Source organism: Dermacentor variabilis, chromosome 2 (assembly GCF_050947875.1).
Source record: "Dermacentor variabilis isolate Ectoservices chromosome 2, ASM5094787v1, whole genome shotgun sequence".
Lineage (NCBI taxonomy): Eukaryota > Metazoa > Arthropoda > Arachnida > Ixodida > Ixodidae > Dermacentor > Dermacentor variabilis.
The window spans coordinates 185200489-185218762 of NC_134569.1; the positions used below are offsets into that span (position 1 = coordinate 185200489).

The 18274-nt window shown below is 47.6% G+C and overlaps 1 protein-coding gene across 1 annotated transcript in view; it reads right to left on the minus strand.

Annotated features, from left to right (window-relative positions):
- LOC142572999 (uncharacterized) overlaps nt 1-18274 on the minus strand; it is a 76695-nt gene that overhangs the window by 48813 nt on the left and 9608 nt on the right. The window contains exons 3-5 of the mRNA XM_075682485.1: nt 16186-16478; nt 12177-12313; nt 4721-8976 (exon numbers count right to left, since the gene is read on the minus strand). Of these exons, the coding sequence (XP_075538600.1) occupies nt 4721-8976; nt 12177-12313; nt 16186-16478 (4686 nt within the window). The remainder of the gene's footprint in view (nt 1-4720; nt 8977-12176; nt 12314-16185; nt 16479-18274) is intronic.

Here is an 18274-nt window from a genome sequence, read left to right on the forward strand (position 1 = left end):
TCTGCCAGTTTTACTAAACAACAATGATAATGTAAGGTTGAAGTGTGTTACTGTATTTTGAGGGACAGTGGGCCCTAAAGAGCTTGCATTATTATAGCCATCATTTACAAGAACTGTAGTAAAAAAGTTACAAGCAGCTGGCAAAAATGCCACAAAAAAACTTACAAAAAGAATTTTATTTTAGCCTTTGCATCTTTGAGATAACGAAGCAAGCACTTAAAACTCAATTTTGTTAGATACTATTAGGCTAATAAAATAATAATATACTATAGCAGGATAAATAGCACTGAGCGTGACAGTCGAAAAGGAGCAAGATCTTGAAACATGTCAGAAAAGTGTGATGCCCATGCTTTAGGGCAGGGGGTTTTCAATTTGGGTTGTGCGGAACCCAGGGGTTCCATGAGCAGAATCTTTGGGTTCCGTGAGCAGCCAGAACAAATCTGACACCATCCCATTTTTTCCCCATTCAATTTCACAATTTAGCGATCTAGAGAAGATATTTTGCACTGCATTTTGGATTTAACTAAGCTGCTGAAAGCCAGATCCACACTTTGGCATACCGTGAGCTGCGAAAGACCCATGCAGCAGCAGCGTGCAAGACTCATCTTGCAGGCCTGCAGTGGCCGCTGCTCTGAGTGAGAGCTTTTAAGTCACGCTAACAGGCACAGCGGGAATCAACTCGGAAGTTCTGCAAGCTGAGAGTCGCTTTCTAATTAAGCACTGTCTGCCTGGTTGACTCTTGTTGCTGATAGATGATGAAATTAGTTATTTAAACACATTGTACACGAGGGGCGCGTTCACGTGTTATTTGTGGTTTAGGCACATCAGTGTCGGTACAGCTCAGTTTCGATGCAGGCTGGCTTGCTACTGCACTGCGAAGCACCGCTGCATGCCAGGCAATGCGGGCATTTCGGCTTAGCCTTTCAATCGGTACGTCAAAGACCACTCTGCAGTGCTAAAGACTTGCGACATTTGTTTGCAATAAATAATAACATTTGTGCACCCACGACTTCATTCTCATGATGAAGCCGTGCTGTTTATGGCATGCAGTGGCTAGAGTGGTGGCCGCATGGCCGGCGCGCTCTGATGGTGCTCGAAGTGGTGCAGAAAGGAAGAAAAAGAAAAATGAAACTGCTTGTCTATGTAGTATTACCGTGAATGCCTTGTTGAGAGTGATGGCTTTCGAGATTGAAGATAACCCGCTGAACCATAACTAATGGAAGCCACACGTTGAGGTGGCAACATTGCTATGCTTTGGTTCAGTGGATTTTGAAGGAACGAGGCCCCTCCTACCCACCTTGAGACATGGCGGCACTCGAGTGCTCCCAGTACTGAGCATGCAAGAAGACCCTCCTTGCCCCCCTTTTCATTCTCCAATGAGCCCTTACACTGAGTTCCCACCACTGCCCCCTCCCTCATACCACTGATATGTGCATAAGCACATCAGTGGGGAGTGGCACTCCAGGAAAGCTGGTGAGATTCCCCAAGGACAGAAAGTTTAAGCCTTGCTATAGGGCATGGGTGCTGGCTAGACCAGATGATGCTGGCTTTTCACTGCAGTCTGGCTTTTATTGTATCTAATGGTATCCAGAGAAAGCATGGCGAGTCAGTACTTATGTGCTCTGTCTCATTTATTGCCACTGGCATACTACAGCTGAACTCACGTACAGTCGAACCCGGATATATCGAACCTGCATATTTCGAATTATTGGCTATGTCGAACACACAGATTACCCCCTTGAAAATACTATGTAAAAGTATAGGACAATTGCGTAGTATACTGAATTTCATTTTTGTCGGACATTCGACATATCGAACGCCACGCCGCGCCGTGCCCCTGGAAGGTGCGCTTTTCCCAAAGACATTCATGTCCAGTCCCCAGGGGAAAACATTTCTGCATAGTCAGTCAGCATGCGTGGTCGTCGCCTAGTGACGGAGACGCAGAGCCTTTCCCCCATTCTTGCGCCCCACCGGCGCGAGCTCTCTCGCTCCTCCTCTACCGCCGGCGTGTGCATTGGGCAAGAGCATTGGAGCTCAGCGAAGAGAGTGCGCAACATGGAGATGCAGCGACGTTTCTAAGCCACACTTCCTGGGAAAAGGGAGAGGGAGAGAGTGAGGGGTCGGCACGGTCGCTCATGGGCCAGGGGAGACAAGAGAGCCAGAGAGGGCTCAAAAAACGAACACAGCGCCTTAGATGGCATATTCCGCCGATCTTTTTTCCCGCTCTCTTCTTTCTTTTCCCTTTGTCGTTCCTTCGCAGCCCCGTTGACTGCCGCTCGAACAGGCTTCGCTCAGACTGCTCCATCTGCACATCGCGCGTTTTGTTGTGTGTACCTCTGTTTCAACGTGCCGTGTGTAGCGTGTGTGATTGCGGTCATATGGTGAGCTATGGCATCCGCGGACATAAAAAAGAGGAAGAATCTGGACTTTGCAAGAAAGCTTGAAGTAATCCGGCGTGTCGAGAATGGAGAAAAGAAGTGCTCCGTGGCAGACGCATTCGGCATTCCGCGGAGTACTTTAAGTACGTTGTTAAAAAACAAGCAGGACATCAAGCTTAAAGCAGGTGAGGAAAGTCGCTCGGGAGCGTGTCGTGTGCGCCCTGCTGCTTTTGACAAAGTGGAGAAGGCACTCTATACGTGGTTTCTTGAAATTCGAGCGAAAAATATTCCCGTGGATGGCCCGATGTTAATCGAAAAGGCCAAATGGTTTGCTACGGCTCTTGGCGAAGAGAACTTTTGCGGTGGCACTGGATGGCTGCAACGGTTTAAAAACCGCCACGGCATTGTAGGAAAGGCCATTTCAGGCGAAAGTGGGGCTGTCAGCAGCCAGGGAGATGCAGCAGTGGCTTTCTGAGGAGTGGCCGAAGATCACTGAGAAGTGTTCGCCTGCAGAAATCTTCGATGCAGACGAAACTGGTCTCATTTGGCAAATGTTGCCGAATAAGACACTCGCTCTTCATGGAACCTCATGCCACGGTGGTAAAATGAGCAAAGTGCGTGTGTCGGTGCTGCTTGCAGCCAACATGGACGGCTCGTGCAAGCTACGGCCATTCGTGATCGGGTAGAGCAAGTCACCACGCTGCTTCAAGAACTGTAAACAGCTTCCCGTCTGCTACGGCTGTAATAGGAGGGCCTGGATGACACGTCAACTTTTTGTTGAATGGCTGCAGGCTTGGGACGCTGAGTTGGGCAAGTCGGGCCGCCGAGTTAGCCTTCTGGTAGACAACTGTTCGGCCCATCAAACGACTTGCAAGCTGCAGCACATCGAATTGAAGTTTCTCCCGCCGAACACCACAGCGAGGCTGCAGCCCCTCGACCAGGGTATCATAAAGGCATTCAAGGTAGGCTATCGGAAGCGACTTTTTCAACGGCTCCTCATAAACCTCCGCATGGGAAATGATCTCAAGATTGACCTGCTCGGCGCGATCCAGATGATTACCGGCGCTTGGGGCGACGTGAAGCAGCCCACAGTAGCCAACTGTTTCAACAAGGCAGGCCTTGAAGTGGCCGGAGATGAATGTCCGGAAGCTTTAGATGACGATGAGTATTTGGAGGACGCGTTCCGTGACTTGTCCAATTTTCCCGGCACCGTCCCGTCCAAAGTTACTGTTCATGACTTCATTAATGCTGACAGCGAAGTTCAAGCGGTAGCCGACCTCGCTGATGAGGACATTGTGGCCGGAATAGCTGGTGTTCAAGACGGCGATTCCAGCGACGACGAGGGCAACTGTGTTTTCGAAGAAACGCGTCCATGCACAGCCACTGAACTGGCGTAAGCATTCAGCCTGATTCGGTGCTGTTGCGGCGAAATGGAAGGTACCGGGCTCTACCACCTGGACAGTCTTGAGAAGATTGAGACTAGTGTTTTAAACTTTATTTGCCAGAGGAAAAAGCAGCCCAAAATTAGTGATCTTTTTTTTCTGTGAAATAAAGCACTTTCATATTGTGCGCATATGCTATGTGATTCGCGGCTGTTCCAATCGGTAAGCCACAATTTTTTATGATCGCGAGTGCTTTTTTGGCCTATACCTGTATATCAAATTTTCGCTATATCGAACTATTTTCCAATCCCCGTCGAATTTGATATATCCGGGTTCGACTGTGTAACAATATTCAAGTGCCAAGAAAATTCCATTGTTAGAACCAATAATTGTTATAGCCGGGTTGCATGAAAAAAGCAGAAGGGACAAGCATCGAACATTTAAGTTAAAGTTATATGAAAGAAGTACGGTCGAACTCACCTATGGCATTTCTGGTGTTAACAATAGTCGGATGTAAATATGAGCAGTTGCTACACTGTGAACCTTCGTGTGTACTCTAGGGCAATATAAACCACTTGCCACAATGTTCCCATGCTGCATTATTGGTTACAACAATTAAATCTCGCTGCTGAATGTCTGTACTGAAAAATAAAAAAAGAATGTGAAATCCAGGAAAAAAGATATATATATATGAGCCGTTCTGCCACTACTGTCTTTGTGCCACGCACCCTTGATGGCACCCCAATAGGCAGATATAATTGTTATAACCGATAACACGGCATGGAAGCAATGTAGTAAGCAGTTTATTTTACCATAAAACACACAGTACCTTCTGAAAACCAGGTGAAAGCTAGTGCAGATGCTTGTCGTTTATCCCTTGGTTTGAAAACAGTGCTAAAACGGCATACAACTGAAATGGTGTTGCCATGCTGCAGCAGTCTATAGAACAGGCCAACACACCTTGGGGCTCTTGGTGACCGCTGTCTTCCCCTTGGCGGCAGCCTCTTCCTGCAAAATGGTCTCCTCCAGCTGCTGTTCCAGAGCCATCTGCTGAGCCAGCTCCGACAGCCGCTTTTCCTGCTCCCGCTGGATACGCGAACTCCGACGGCGGCCTTGGCTGTCCTCATCTGGCGGCTCGCCTTCCGGTGCTCCCAGGAGGCAGGCTGCAGCAGCACCCAGCTCTCTGGCCAGGCCGCGACCCCTACCCCTTGAAGCGCCGCGGCCCCTGCCCCGACCTCCCCGCGACCTTCCCCTGCCACTGCCCCTAAAGGCAGAGGCAGCTGCAGGGGCGGGCTCACCTTCTGCGGGTGTCGCAGCGTCGCCGTTGATACCGGCATCTTTGTCTCCTTCCTCACGGGGTTTCTTGGGCGAGGGCCCTTCCGGCGGCCGAACGCGCCGCTTTGTGTGGCTCCAGCGGCCAGCACGACCCCTACCCCGACCTCTCCCGCGACCTCCGCGGCCTCGGAAGCCACCCCGCTTCCTAGCTACCGATGGAGTGTCCTGTGAAAGCTCAGCGGTTGCCTGTAAAGCATCAACTGCTTCCTCATCACGGGGTGTTGCCGTGGAACCTTCGCATACTGCTGATGTTGGCTCCGTCTTGTTCATGGTAGAAAGCGGAGGATCGTCCATGACAGCTCCATCCTTGGCTCCCTCGCTTTGCTCGGCAGCTGCGGAATGAGTGATGCTCTCGTCGCTGGGTGTCTTTGCCTTGTCCCTCCTCGCTGTGGCATCACCTCTGAGTCTTGTTGAGGCCCTGGAGCCCTGTTCGCCCTTCAATCTACTCTTGGGTTCATTCTTTGTGTCTGCTACCACCTGTTTGTCAGTGCCGTCTGCATCTTTGTGACCAATTTCGACACCGCAATCCCGAGCGCCTTCGGTTTCACTAGGTTGTTTGGTACTGCTCTCAGTTTTGCGTGTGGCATCCACAATAGTGTCCGTTGCCTTCTCTTTATCACCCTCCACAGCGTCACTGCTTAAAGCTGGAATATCACTTTCGCTTTCTTTTGCCTTTGTACACTTACTAGACACAAGCTGCTCCTTACTAGATTCCATGGATGTGTTCCCAGAAGGTGCCTCAGGTGAACCAGCCTTCATCACAGTATCACACACAGATGGTGATGGAGCATCACTCTTCAATTCACCTGCTGCCTCCCTGTCACTGCGACCATCACTGTCCTGTTGCCCTCTTCTCTGCCTTTTGCCTTTCTTTAAATCTGCAACACATGATGACAGTGTCCTGCCTCTCCTCTTTTTTACCAAAGTGGCATCACCGCCGGTCTTTCCTTCTGGCGTCACCGTGTCACCACTACCGGCGTGTTTCACCTGAGCATCTTCTTTGTGTTGTTCTGCTTGCATAGCCTTCTCCTGCACTGTGGCTTCTTTGTTGCATACTTTTTCAGACTGAGGTTCTCGTGCAACCTCATCATCAGCTGTACTTTTGGTCTGCACACTGCTTTCACCCAGTGTCTTGACTGTGGGTTGGTCTTCAGGAGTAGCTTTGGATTCAGCTTTACTGGCACTCACGTCTCCTTGCTTTCTTTTTTGCTCCTCAGAATCCTCAGCTTGGGTGCTGGGAGAAGGCACCTTACTGCTCTCCACACTAGCTTTGCCTTTTGCAGCACTTATGGAAGTACTTATCTTTGAGGTCTCCTTGCAGTGCTCTTTGCTAGCACTTCTTGAGTTAGGCATATCATTGCCTGTATCTGTAGTAACACTGCTTTTCTGCTTCCCACCCTCCTCACCAGACGACGAAACACTCGTACTCGGAGGAGAGTCAGAGGTCACCTTGCTTACACCGACATCTACACGGTCAGATTTATTGCAGTCAGAATTTTTGCCAACTGTTTTGAGCTCTGGTGCCACGACCTTCGATGAATCCCCTGTGCCTTTGTTGTCTCCTACACTGGCTCCTTGATCGGGAGTAGGCAACTGCACGTCGACAGCTGGTTCGCTGCGTGGCGAGTTTTTGCACACGCTCTTTTCTGATTCTGTCTCTACTTTTTCACTGTTGGGATCAACCACGTGCAGTTCCTCTGCTGCATTCTTTGTTTGACTTTTCTCTTCCAGTTCACAATGGACCCTCGTAGCGTCAGGCTTTAATGTTTCCGAGGCACATTTGCTCTGTACATCTGAAGGTGATGATGCCGCTTTATTGGTAGGTGAATCTATAAGTTTAGAGTCTGGAGATTGATCTTTAACTCTTTCAAGATGCCGTTGCTTTTTGCTTTTTCTTGAGCTTTTCTCAACAGCCACTGCACTCTCCTTGCATGCATCAGGTAGGTGAGGTTTCGAGGGCTTTGCAGTCGAGCTTGTTGGCGAAGTTTCAGAGTTTCTTTGAGCATTTGCGTCCGCCTGTGGCTCGGCTGGTATTGAGAGAACTGTGCTTGGGGAATTAGTGACCTCTCCTGCCACTTTTTCATGGGCTGCACTAGTCTTTTCCCCCACTGTCTTGACTGATGCATCAGTGTCTTTCGATGGTGAGCTGCCAGCAGTGATTTTCTCACTAGCAACATCCTTCCCATCACTGCATGGACAACTGTCTATGGGTTTAGCTTCTGCAGCCGATGCTGTAATGACAGTACTCCCCTTCTCTCGAACATCTCCACTAGCAGATGCAGCTGAAAGCTTAGCACCTTCCTCTACATGTTGGGCAGCTGCCGATGATTTTGATTCAGGGGTAGCCACTGCATCAGTTACCTTACTGCTGGGTGTCTCCACTGAGCCATGTTCCGAGTGGTCTGCCCCCAAGTAGCCTTTGCTCCCTGGAGATGGATGTTTGCTATCGAGCTTCTTGGAATTCGCATCAGTAGACTTTGTGCCACTGGCTAGTTTTTTTACCATGCTGGCAAGGTCCTTCTTTTCCCTATTTTGTTCTGTCCTGGTTGGCTTAGCAGATTCAAGCTGATTACTTGATGGCACGGAACCCCCGCTAGAACACATTGCCACACTTCCATGCGTCCTTGGAGTCACTGCATCAGCAATAGGCTGCAAACTCCCTTCACCAACACCGGAGGACATGGGAAGCACCACAGCTTTGGCACCAGTTGCACACGTGACATTATCGGATCCAAGCACAGAAGTTTCCAGACCCCCTGTGCTCGCAGAAGGGCTGGAAATGGGTAGCAAAGCCGATGCCTTGTCTCCAAGCGACGAAGATGGCTTTGAGGAAGCCCCGTGGGCGGTCGCAGGTTTGTCTTGTTTGCTAACTCCCGGTAGGTCGCCAGATGTGCAAAAATCCTGGGAGGCCAAGACAGCTGACGTCGTCGCATCGACTGAAGAAGCTTCTGGTGGGACCCTGGTGAGGTCAAGTGCCAGTGGCTGCTCCATGGCACCAACCCGCCGTATGTTCGTTGTCGTTGAAGACACCACTGGCGTGTGGCGAGTTCCCTCGTGCGCATATGGAATGCTGCTCGGCGACTCCGGCTGGCCGTTCTTCTCGGATACATGCACTTCCTCCGGTTTATCACCGGTTCGCAAGTCCTCAGCGCCAACGTCGACGACCCGCCTGACTTCTGCGGCTTGGAGCACTTCTGAGGATGCGGGTGGGTCTCCTGTGGAAGAGTTCGACTCCTCCCGGTGGACAACTGAGAGGTCACATGGAAGGGATTCTGACACCATTGTCGTGCCATTACCGTTGGCATTTCCAAACCCGTGAGTGGCGGCTGGCTTGTAGGTCGGTGGAGGCGCAGTTCGACTCCCAGAAGTGTGTGCTTGGTTTTGTGGTGGTGGCGACGACGGCCTGGTGGGTGGCTTGGTTTCACCGTCTTCAGCTGAAGCCCGTGTGCACAAGTCCTCTGCATTGTTTTGCTCGGCTACGGATGGTTTTTTGCTTTTGCCACCACTGTCACCTCTCTTGTCTTTTGCACTGTCCTCACTAGGTGGAGTGGACTTCTTCAATTCCTGGTGGCTTTCTCCTGGAGGGCGCTTGGAGAGATCATTTTCACTTGCTTCGGCGTTCTCGTTCACGTGGACAACTTCCCCCTCCGACGGCGATTCATGCTTATCCAACTTTGAAGTCTCTTCTAAGGAGATGTTTTCTAGCGGCTCTTTTTTGATGACGAACCTGGGGAAGGTTGTCTTGTCTGTGGTACCAGATGCAGAGAGGGTTATGGAAAGAGTTTCTTCGTGGTGAGGCTCTTCATTCTTTATTGATGGCGGCTGCCCCGTGTCTGTCACTGCAGGTTTTTCGTCACCTGGTAGCCCGGAGCCTGGTTTTTCTGCAAGCAAATGAAACAGAGTAGAAGTTACTACTAGTTACTAATAGTTATATCAGTTGATACACTAAGCCCAATAACAGCACTACAGCTGTGTGCCATTACCATACAAGTGATTTTGTCACAATGTCATGAAAACTATACACTGTTTCCTCGGCAAGAAACCGTGCAGGTGAAAAAGAAGTCACACCTTCCTAGACATTAAACATGGGATTGCTGCTTAACCAAAGCAGTTTTTTGAATGACAGAAGCAACTAATTAGGATGCAAGAAGTGATAGGTAAAATTATAATTGGGAACATAAAGCGATCAATACTGATAACTGTATAAAGTATAGCTCGTACTTGTCAATGAGCATCGATCACCAATACAATGTTGACGTTACCTACTGTTGTACAAACTTGCTTATTTACTCCTTTCTATCAAAAACCGAGTCTGAGTGGTGTACGTATTGGTTAGCACATAGTGTTTCCACTTTTCGTTGCGCAATCACGCCGGTGCATTGTCCCCATCGGGTGGCCCGACAGAACAATGGCCTCCAAACGCCCTTTACGTTTTTTGAAGTCACATTAACATCAACATCATTTCGGCGTCGTGCCAGAGAGCGTTGTGGCGTCGGACAAGGTAGGACTCGTGTCATGGCTATGGTTGGATAAAAAACACCGGGTGCTCAGCATAGAAGAAGAATTAGACACTGTACGTGCTATCGAATGTGACACGAAGAAGTCGGCACTGGCACGCGACATGGGTCTGCTGTTGACTACTGTGGGTGGCATTTGGAATGCAAACAAGTTGCTTGGCAGTGCTGCTGCGATCGCGAAGAGATGCCAGCTATGAGGTTCGACTTTTCACCATCATTGCCTCCGTTGTTGCCGAAGTGTCGCCTAACGACAGTGATGAGGATGACACAGAAAGCGATAGCCCGAGTGATTCAGGCCTGACAGTGGCCAAAGATGCGCATTACGTCAGCCTCATGAATGCAGTCGTTACAACGAGAACAGCAACCCGTAATGAAAAAGGCGCCCTGTGACTTCTGCAGTGCTGCCATACCCGTGCATGGAGAATTTGCAACGCCAACGAGGAATCTGCCATGGGAGTGTTTACCAAGGAGAGGGGGCTGGCTGAAAAGCTGGTTTGTAGCTTCAGTAAGTTTGAGGTCGCTGTCGTTGCTGCTAGGCTGCCACAGCGTCAAACGAAAATAACACTTTTGTCGCGCAATGTAAATAAATACCGCATGTTTTTTCCCCTTTCATCACATCCTCTCTGGGTTCCGTTTTTGACAGGTAAGTGGGCGATCTCATGCTATTTCGGTTAAGCAGTACTACCGTTTAGTACGTACTTTTTCCGAGCTCCAGCCAACTACAGTTTAATGAGGTTTCACTGTAATAGAGAAACTGAGGTAAACACAGGACACAATTAGCAACTCAACCGGAACATTGAAGCACTAGTCCAATGACGTGGGCACTCCTCATTCTTATTTTGTCACTACTACTCAACCTCTCGTAATGAAAAGATAATTGAATTGTGTTATAAGACGGAAGAAAATGCTACTCGTCTAGTTCTATTTGATGCTTAGAAAAAAAACTCACTGACTTTACCACTGGCAACGACGCAAGTGGTTGAAAGATTTCATTTTCACTTGGCTCTGTGCTGCCCATGCTTTTGCGTCTCTGCAGTTTCATTATCACGTAGTGCTGTGCTGGTTTTGTAGACTCGCGAAATTCCCACAAGCTGCAAGTAGCAGAGAATATTGTGTTGATGTGATGCCGTGAGATGCCCAAACAGTCCATGCCACCTGACCAAAACCAGATGCAGCAGCGAATATTTCAATGCTCTGTCTCTGCTCGGTTTCTCCATAGCTGCATATTCGCATTTTGCGCATAGAACCGTAGCTCTGTCTGTTGGGTGCCGTTTTACCAATGGATTTTACCTATGGTATTCGCCTGTCGCACTAAAGGGTGGTGATGGCGCCTCCGATGTCACCGCTCCTCGACTTGAGTGAGGGCAATTTGAATTGTGCTAAAGGTATGTGGACCCTCCAAACGCGATTTCCTCTTAGATTAAGTATTTTATTGGCACGAAACAAGCACTGCGTGGCTTCTAGAATGGTATTCTAACAGTCCACACTGACTTAATATTGCCTTGAACGTCTCTTGAAGGATTCCTCTGTACAAATGTGCAGCACACAGCGTTCGCATGTTCGCGTTAGTTTCGGCACACTAAGCAAGTGATACTGGCCCCTATCTCTCAGTGACACACACGAATGTGAAGAGCATCTACACCTTGCCAACTTTGCTTCATTGATGACGCTACTCAACTAGGCCTCTGTTCAGCCTCGTTGCAACGTGTCGCTGAGGAAATAGCTAGTGTTTACAGGCACATCGAATACAGCAGAACCTCGTTCATACATTTCGGGAGAAAACGCTAGAAAAAACTTACTATCGCAACAAATTCTGCTTTTAACGGGCATGGCTATGACGTACTATCAGCTACAATGAACGAACGTTTGGGCAAATCTTATCTATATGGTGTAAATACAATTTACTCTGTTGCAGCAATGTACGTGTGCAGCAGGGCACTGCAGGCAACTATATTTCTGGCCGTGTGCAGAATTTGAGAAAATGCCCTTTCTTTTTTTAAAGGATGAACACACTAGTGGCAAACTTCTTGCAATGGCGTGGGGTGCAAAGTCCCTGCTGCAGTGAGTTTTCATGTTGACCACACAAGCAAGTGTTGATTATGCCGCTAGTACTAACCAGTTTCAAAGCGAAGCCACGTTGACGGAACGAACCAAACTCGTCAATGCAACTAATTTTATTTATTTACTGTTTAATTTATTACCTCAAGTGCTCCACTTAAGAGGTATTGCTACATAATGCGTGGTTCTCCGTGATACAAATGTACTAGCAAGAGAGCATCTTTGGTAGTTTAGTGGGACTTCCTACTGTGGCATACCTACTTAGCATAACCCCACTGGCTTTTAGCAGCTCTTTTCCCAGAATCGGGTACCAATCAAAGGGCGAAAAATGAAGTGGCTTGCATAGGAATTCGAACCAAGCACCTCGAATACATGAACCTCATGCTCTACTGCTAAATCCATGCCACCACCACTGTGTTACATTATGCTGTAACTTAGTTCCTTATCTATCTCCACTTCGCTGATTGCTGCTGAACTCATTTGATAGCCCAAGGGCACCCACTTACCCTCTGTCTTGGCACCGTCTGGCTCGGTGAGGTTGCTCTCACCCGTCTCGCTGTCCATGGAGGAGCTCTCCTCCTTCTTAACCACCGAGAAGCTGCCCTCGAGGTCGGCAATGAGCTTGGCCAATTCATCGCGTGTCCTGCGCAGACACCACCAGCATTACATCACATCACATCACATCACAACACACACACACTCAGTTCCTCCTGCAAGGAAGGAACAGACATACAATGCCGGGCTTGCAACAAAGCCTGCAATAGATGCAACCTGCAAACTACACAGACCATATTCAGGGTTCCTCACACAATGTAATCCCATGGGAAGTGGAAGGACAATGGCAGAAAGAAAGTGCAGGTACAGCTGCAAGCTGTGCCTTGATCTGCTCGTGTAGAACAGGAACGGATGTAAGGCTTTATGCTTTTACAATGTCCCTTCTGACTTTGTGATGTTTTGTTGAAGCTGTGCATGAGGAAAATGCATGTGCATGTGGAAAATGGAATTGCTTGACCTCCAAATCTGCACTGTGCATGACATGACCTTATCTCAGGGTCCACGGTTTCGGAATACTATGGCCGTCAATTACTTTGCCACCCGAGACCCATAACATTTCCCTGACAAGCTTAAATGCACTTCTAGAACAAGAGTTAGTCGAGAGCTCAACTGAAGCCCATCTGGTCAGGATGAGACATGACAAAGAAAGATGTACACCGACCAAGTAAAACTTAATAAAAAACACGACACTTTGGCTTCCGTACGGAAGCCTTGTTCACAATGGGGCGAAAAAGGTTGAAGTGCCTATTTAAATTAAATAGGTTTTGGCATGTGACTCAAGCACTGCGCATAAGACAGGGCAGGGTTCCTTCGCTTTGATTGAGTGTGTGTCCTGTTGATTGTATCTTGAGGGAATCCAGGTAGAGACGTGACTTCCAGTTTCTTTCCTGGCCGATTAGACTAGACTTCATCTAGTCAATATTGTGCATAGTCATTGTTGCATGCTCTGCCAAAGCATTTGAAAGCACTATTGTTTTACCCACATCATTTTGATGTTGGTACAGCCACTGTTTAAAATTGCCCGTCTCCACTATGTGGACTCAATAAACAGGAAAGGCTTCCTTCGGCAGCTTGCCCTTCCCACCAACAAGTGTGTGCCTCAGTTTGCCCACAGGAACGTGAGCCACCTCAACGTCATATTTACACAGCACGCATGATAAGCTCTCGCTTATGCTAGGCATGTAAGGAATGGAAGTGCGTTTCTTCGGACAGGCACTGCAGCGCGCAGCAACAACTATGCACAATAGTGACTGGACGAAGGCTAGTCTAATCGGCGAGGAAAGAAACTGGAAGTGACATCTGTACTTCGAGGAGAGACACAATCAACAGGACCCACACACACCATCAAAGTGAAGGAACACTCCCCCTATCTTACGCGTGGTGTTTGCGCCACACGCTAAAACCTATTTAAACAGGCACTTCAACCTTTTTCACCCCGTTGTGAACAAGGCTTCCGTATGGAAGCTGAAGCGTCTAGTCTTTTAATAAGCTTTACTTGGTTGGCGTACGTCTTTCTTTGTCAAGAACATGAGTTATGTGTGTGGCCTGCTTTAGGGCCTTGGCTGGCTGGCTCAATGAGGCTACAGTTCCTATGCCACACACCATATTGATTCGAATGCAGACTTGTCTCCATTCAAGGTTGACCCCTCAAAATTCCGAAGGCCAGGAAGAGAGAGAGAGAGAGAGAGAGAGAGAGAGAGAGAGAGAGAGAGAGAGACCTTCCTGGGAATGTAAGCTGAACAAAAAAATGCATTTGAGTGCGAAAAGAAGCACGTGCAATGTTCGCTCGTCGTTTTTATCAATATTGCTCTCAGCTCATTTCAACTCTCAGCTTACATTACAGCAGGTACATTCAGCAAGGAAACTTGAATGAAGGAACTTGAAATGAAGCAGCGTGCAATGAGCCATCGTCTGACTGTCCAGAAACGGCGGCTGCAAGGCTTCTAGTATCACAGAGAAATCATGTTTAGCACTAGAGAAATAGATGCACATCCTGTGTTGTGTTTTTTCAGTTTTGTTTTATGACGGCTGTTTTCAACAACACTGGACACCGATTTACTACTGGCCTTTAAACCCCTCCAACCACACGAGGTCTCAAATTGCTAACTGAAAGCAAGGAAAACGCACATGCACTGCAACCCCTGCCACCCACTGCACCAAAGTGCACAAAGCAGTTTTAATCCAGCAACAAGGTAAAAGAAATCTAGTTTAGCAGAATGCGTTGTTGGGCAAGTTGGTTCATTGTATTTGGAAAGATTGGATGCGCTTTGTAGACGATCACAAGGAAGAAGACAGGACAGGCGCCTGTCTGCGCCATCCTGCGCCTGTCCTGTCTTCTTCCTTGTGATTGTCTACAAAGCGCATCCAATCTTTCCAAATGTAAAAGAAGCGATGTTATACTGGCAGTTGTTCAGTTTCTATGATGTGCAGATGCTCAAAATTGTGCAGCCCTTCCAAAATTTGTGTGTTAGTCTTAAAGGGCCCCTCACCAGGCCTCATAGTAAATTTTGGTCATATGCTAAAAGTTGTTACGTGTCCTCTAGGGAGCGTTCTGCCAGAAAAAAATTTTCACATCGGCTTATTAATAGCCGAGATAGAAATATTTCAGTGCCGCGAGCCCATGATTTTAGGAAGCGAGCTCCACTGCATAGCGAGACACTCTCTCCGTCGCGCCGCAAGTGGAATTCCTTCCTTGCGTTCTCCCATACCGGACCTCGAGAATTGCGTGATGCATACGTGACGGGCCATGCCTTTATTTTTTTTGCCTCCTTGCTTCTTTTTTCTTTTTCAGCACTGTGCACGGCCTCTTCCGATTGTCTGGTTTCACGCGGCGTATGATTTTGCGCGCTGTGCACGAGGACACATGACTAGCAGTATAATTAAGTGCTACACGAATGCTAAGGCAAAACTAGCGGATCGCAGAGCATGATCACGCGTTGGAACACGGTAGAAAATGGCATAGTTTCGGTACATGCGCACGTGACTGCATGACCGTACGAACAAGCAGATGAAGCGGAAGTACATCTCTCTTGCTTCGGTGCAGAGTAAAACAAAAAACATGCAGACATTCCATTTGTGTGTTTTATTAGTTCTCTAAACTTCAATTCGTCAATTCAAGCAACAGATTACACAAATAACAGATGGTGCCTTGAATAATTCTTGAAGTCATGTGTCACCACCACACTGCGGACCTGAGTACGTAGGCGCAGGGATACGAGTATGTCCCCGTCCGGCTTGGAGCGTAGCGGCCGTGAGGAGAAGGGAAAATGGCGTTCAACTTGAAATTTCAGACCTTTCCACGGCACGTGGCAATGTAATTCTTTGCAAACACGATCGTTGGCGCGCATTGTATGCTCTGCGTTTGTCAGCTCAAAATGGCCAGACCTGGTGAGGGGCTCTTTAAGAATCAATGCAATAACTCTCACCCAACTTGCAGCTTTATCATTGGATAGATGTTCTCAACACACTGCAAGCTTCACATCACATGGCGGTTAACAAAGATTTGTTCGCAGAAAGCATTAAAAAAATAAATTTGGCAGATTTCCCGCACATGTGAAAATTGGCGTTAAGTAAAAATCCCTTAGATATTAGGCTATTCACCCAAATGTTAAAGCAATTTATGGTACTATCTGTGGAGAGCCAACTAATGGTATCCTAGCATCGCACACAGGTAAGACAGTGGAAAGCCTAATGGGTAGTGTGGCAGTTAGCCATGGGCTTGCGTCTACTTGCCGAGAATACTGCCAGCACCCATGAAGCAAGGGGGAAGAAGCAACTTCGCTTTAAAGATCCAACACAATGGCACTGCTCATTAAAACAGAAAGTCCATGGCAGCAAAAGGTGTGTTTCTTGACTTTTCCCCTAATCCATTTCATAATATAGACTTGGGATAAGGCAAACATTCCTCGTAGTCTCACAACACTTAAATCAAGAAAGCTGAAGACTCAGGCACACACTCACCGGGAGATGAGTATCCAGGAGCGTTCATCATCGGGGTGCTCACGGTAAAGACGCAGGTTCAGTTGTGGGTCGCGGTGCAGCCAGTAGAGGTGACCGCGTACGTCGCGCCCGATGGGCTGCAGCCGCAATACGTCCGCTTCCTGCTTGTTGAGCTCCGCCTTGAACTTGCTGTTGGCATCAAACTGCAACTCGAGCAATCGCTTGAGCACGGCCAGTTTCACCGACAGCTTGGCCTTGCGGTAGCCAAAGCGCTCCAACTCCCAGCCATCGACATTGGACCCCTGGTGGCAGAACTGGAAGGACGAGGCCGCAGCAGAGATCAGTGCCCAACTATGGGCAGCACTGCCGGAACAGTCCGTTGGTGTGTTCAATTAGATTTCAGAAAGCAAAACTTGACGTCTATGAAGACGGTGCCTTCTCTGTGTGCCAAAAGGCACAACATCGCTTCACACTGCTAATTCCATAATGCCCAGTTTCTGATGCCAAGGTAAACCGAAACGTTAAGCGAGTGATTTTCAGAGACCCATGGGAGTAGAAGCCCACTTAATTCTCTCACATTTTATCTTAGGCTATTGACGTTGCTTAGTCAACTCATAAACGATTGGCTACAGATCTATGCAGCTTGACAACTCACATTGCTTAGCAGAAGATGCATTACCCTAGGATGGGAACTTCTTAACGAAACATAACTCCACCTTAAGGTTCAATGCCTGTCACGTCAGTGGGCCTTAAATACTACCACAAGCCTGGTCAAATGCACTTCCTGCAGTATCACCTGTCAGTGTCGTGTGCTTGCTAGACAGCAAAGTAGCCTACATCATTGCTAATTTTGACACCGTCTCTTCATATATGTGTTATTTACAGTTCGGTTTGTCCGGATTAAAACAGGCCTTAAGAGAGCAACTGTCTGGCAAAGATAGCAAGAGAGCTGTGTATGTCTACATTTGAAACATATTTAATGCATCGTCACCAAGAAGCAAAAACATTATTAAATGGACCTAAAGGGAAACACTACATTACTTGAGACAGGTAAAACATCTTCTAAAAACTCGACTAGCCTTTTTTTTTTTTTGATGAGACAAAAGTTATTATTAATGAGGATTATGATACCTGAACTTTCTGCTTTCAATTTCGGCTCAAACCACAGTGAAAATGAAGTAAGTGATTTAGAATTTTTTCATATCTGGGTCTTTCCTTTTGGGGGAAAAAAAAAAAGAAGTCTACGAAGAGCTGCCTGATTCAATTTCTGTCAACTTTGGCTGCAATATGATCTCTTTTCAGTGTAAACAGTAACTTGGTACTGAGCCAGACGCTGTCAAATCACCAACCTTTCCCATCACAGTAAACTATGCTACTTTTCCAGATAACTTCTGTATATGTTTCCTGTAGAAAAAAATTCACTGACCTTCAACTGCAGCTGTAAAGACATGACAGGCAACATCCATCAATCTGTAAACTACAGGGAGCGCTACTTTTCATTTTTTCCCTTTCTCCATTCTGCTCTCCCAACCTCACTGATGTCTCTACTGAATAAACCACGAGTTCTTCACAAGAATCACAATTTACACATACTTTCTCTGTTCTGAATCTCAAGCATTTTGCATCAAAGCTGAAAAATGTGAAGAGTGTTCATGCACAGGGGAAAGAAAGCATCTACAAGAGCTCGGGATAGCAGGAGTCAAAATATCTTGATTGCAACAGCAGCATGCCAGACACCCTCTGCTTTCTTTAGTAATTTATGTAACGCGAGGAAAAAGTCAACAACAAAAGAGCTTGTGCTGGTTGGAACTTGTACATAAGAACTAAAATGAAAGTGCTGTGTTTCTATCAAAACACTGTAACAACAAATAACACTTCCCATGGTCGCCAAAACTGTCTGCGTGCACTTGACAAATTCTCTCAAGGTCTGCCAGTCCAGTTTCAGCTGCTCAGCCCTGTCGGGCAATACCAGTGACAATGCCAAGGGGGGGAGGGGGGGGAGTTAGCCAGAACACTTTTGTTGCACAAAGCGTCTTCACTAGATCAGAAGTATATTATAATTGAACTTTCCCTCAAAACTGCCTAAAAGAAATTGAACGAGGTGCAGGAG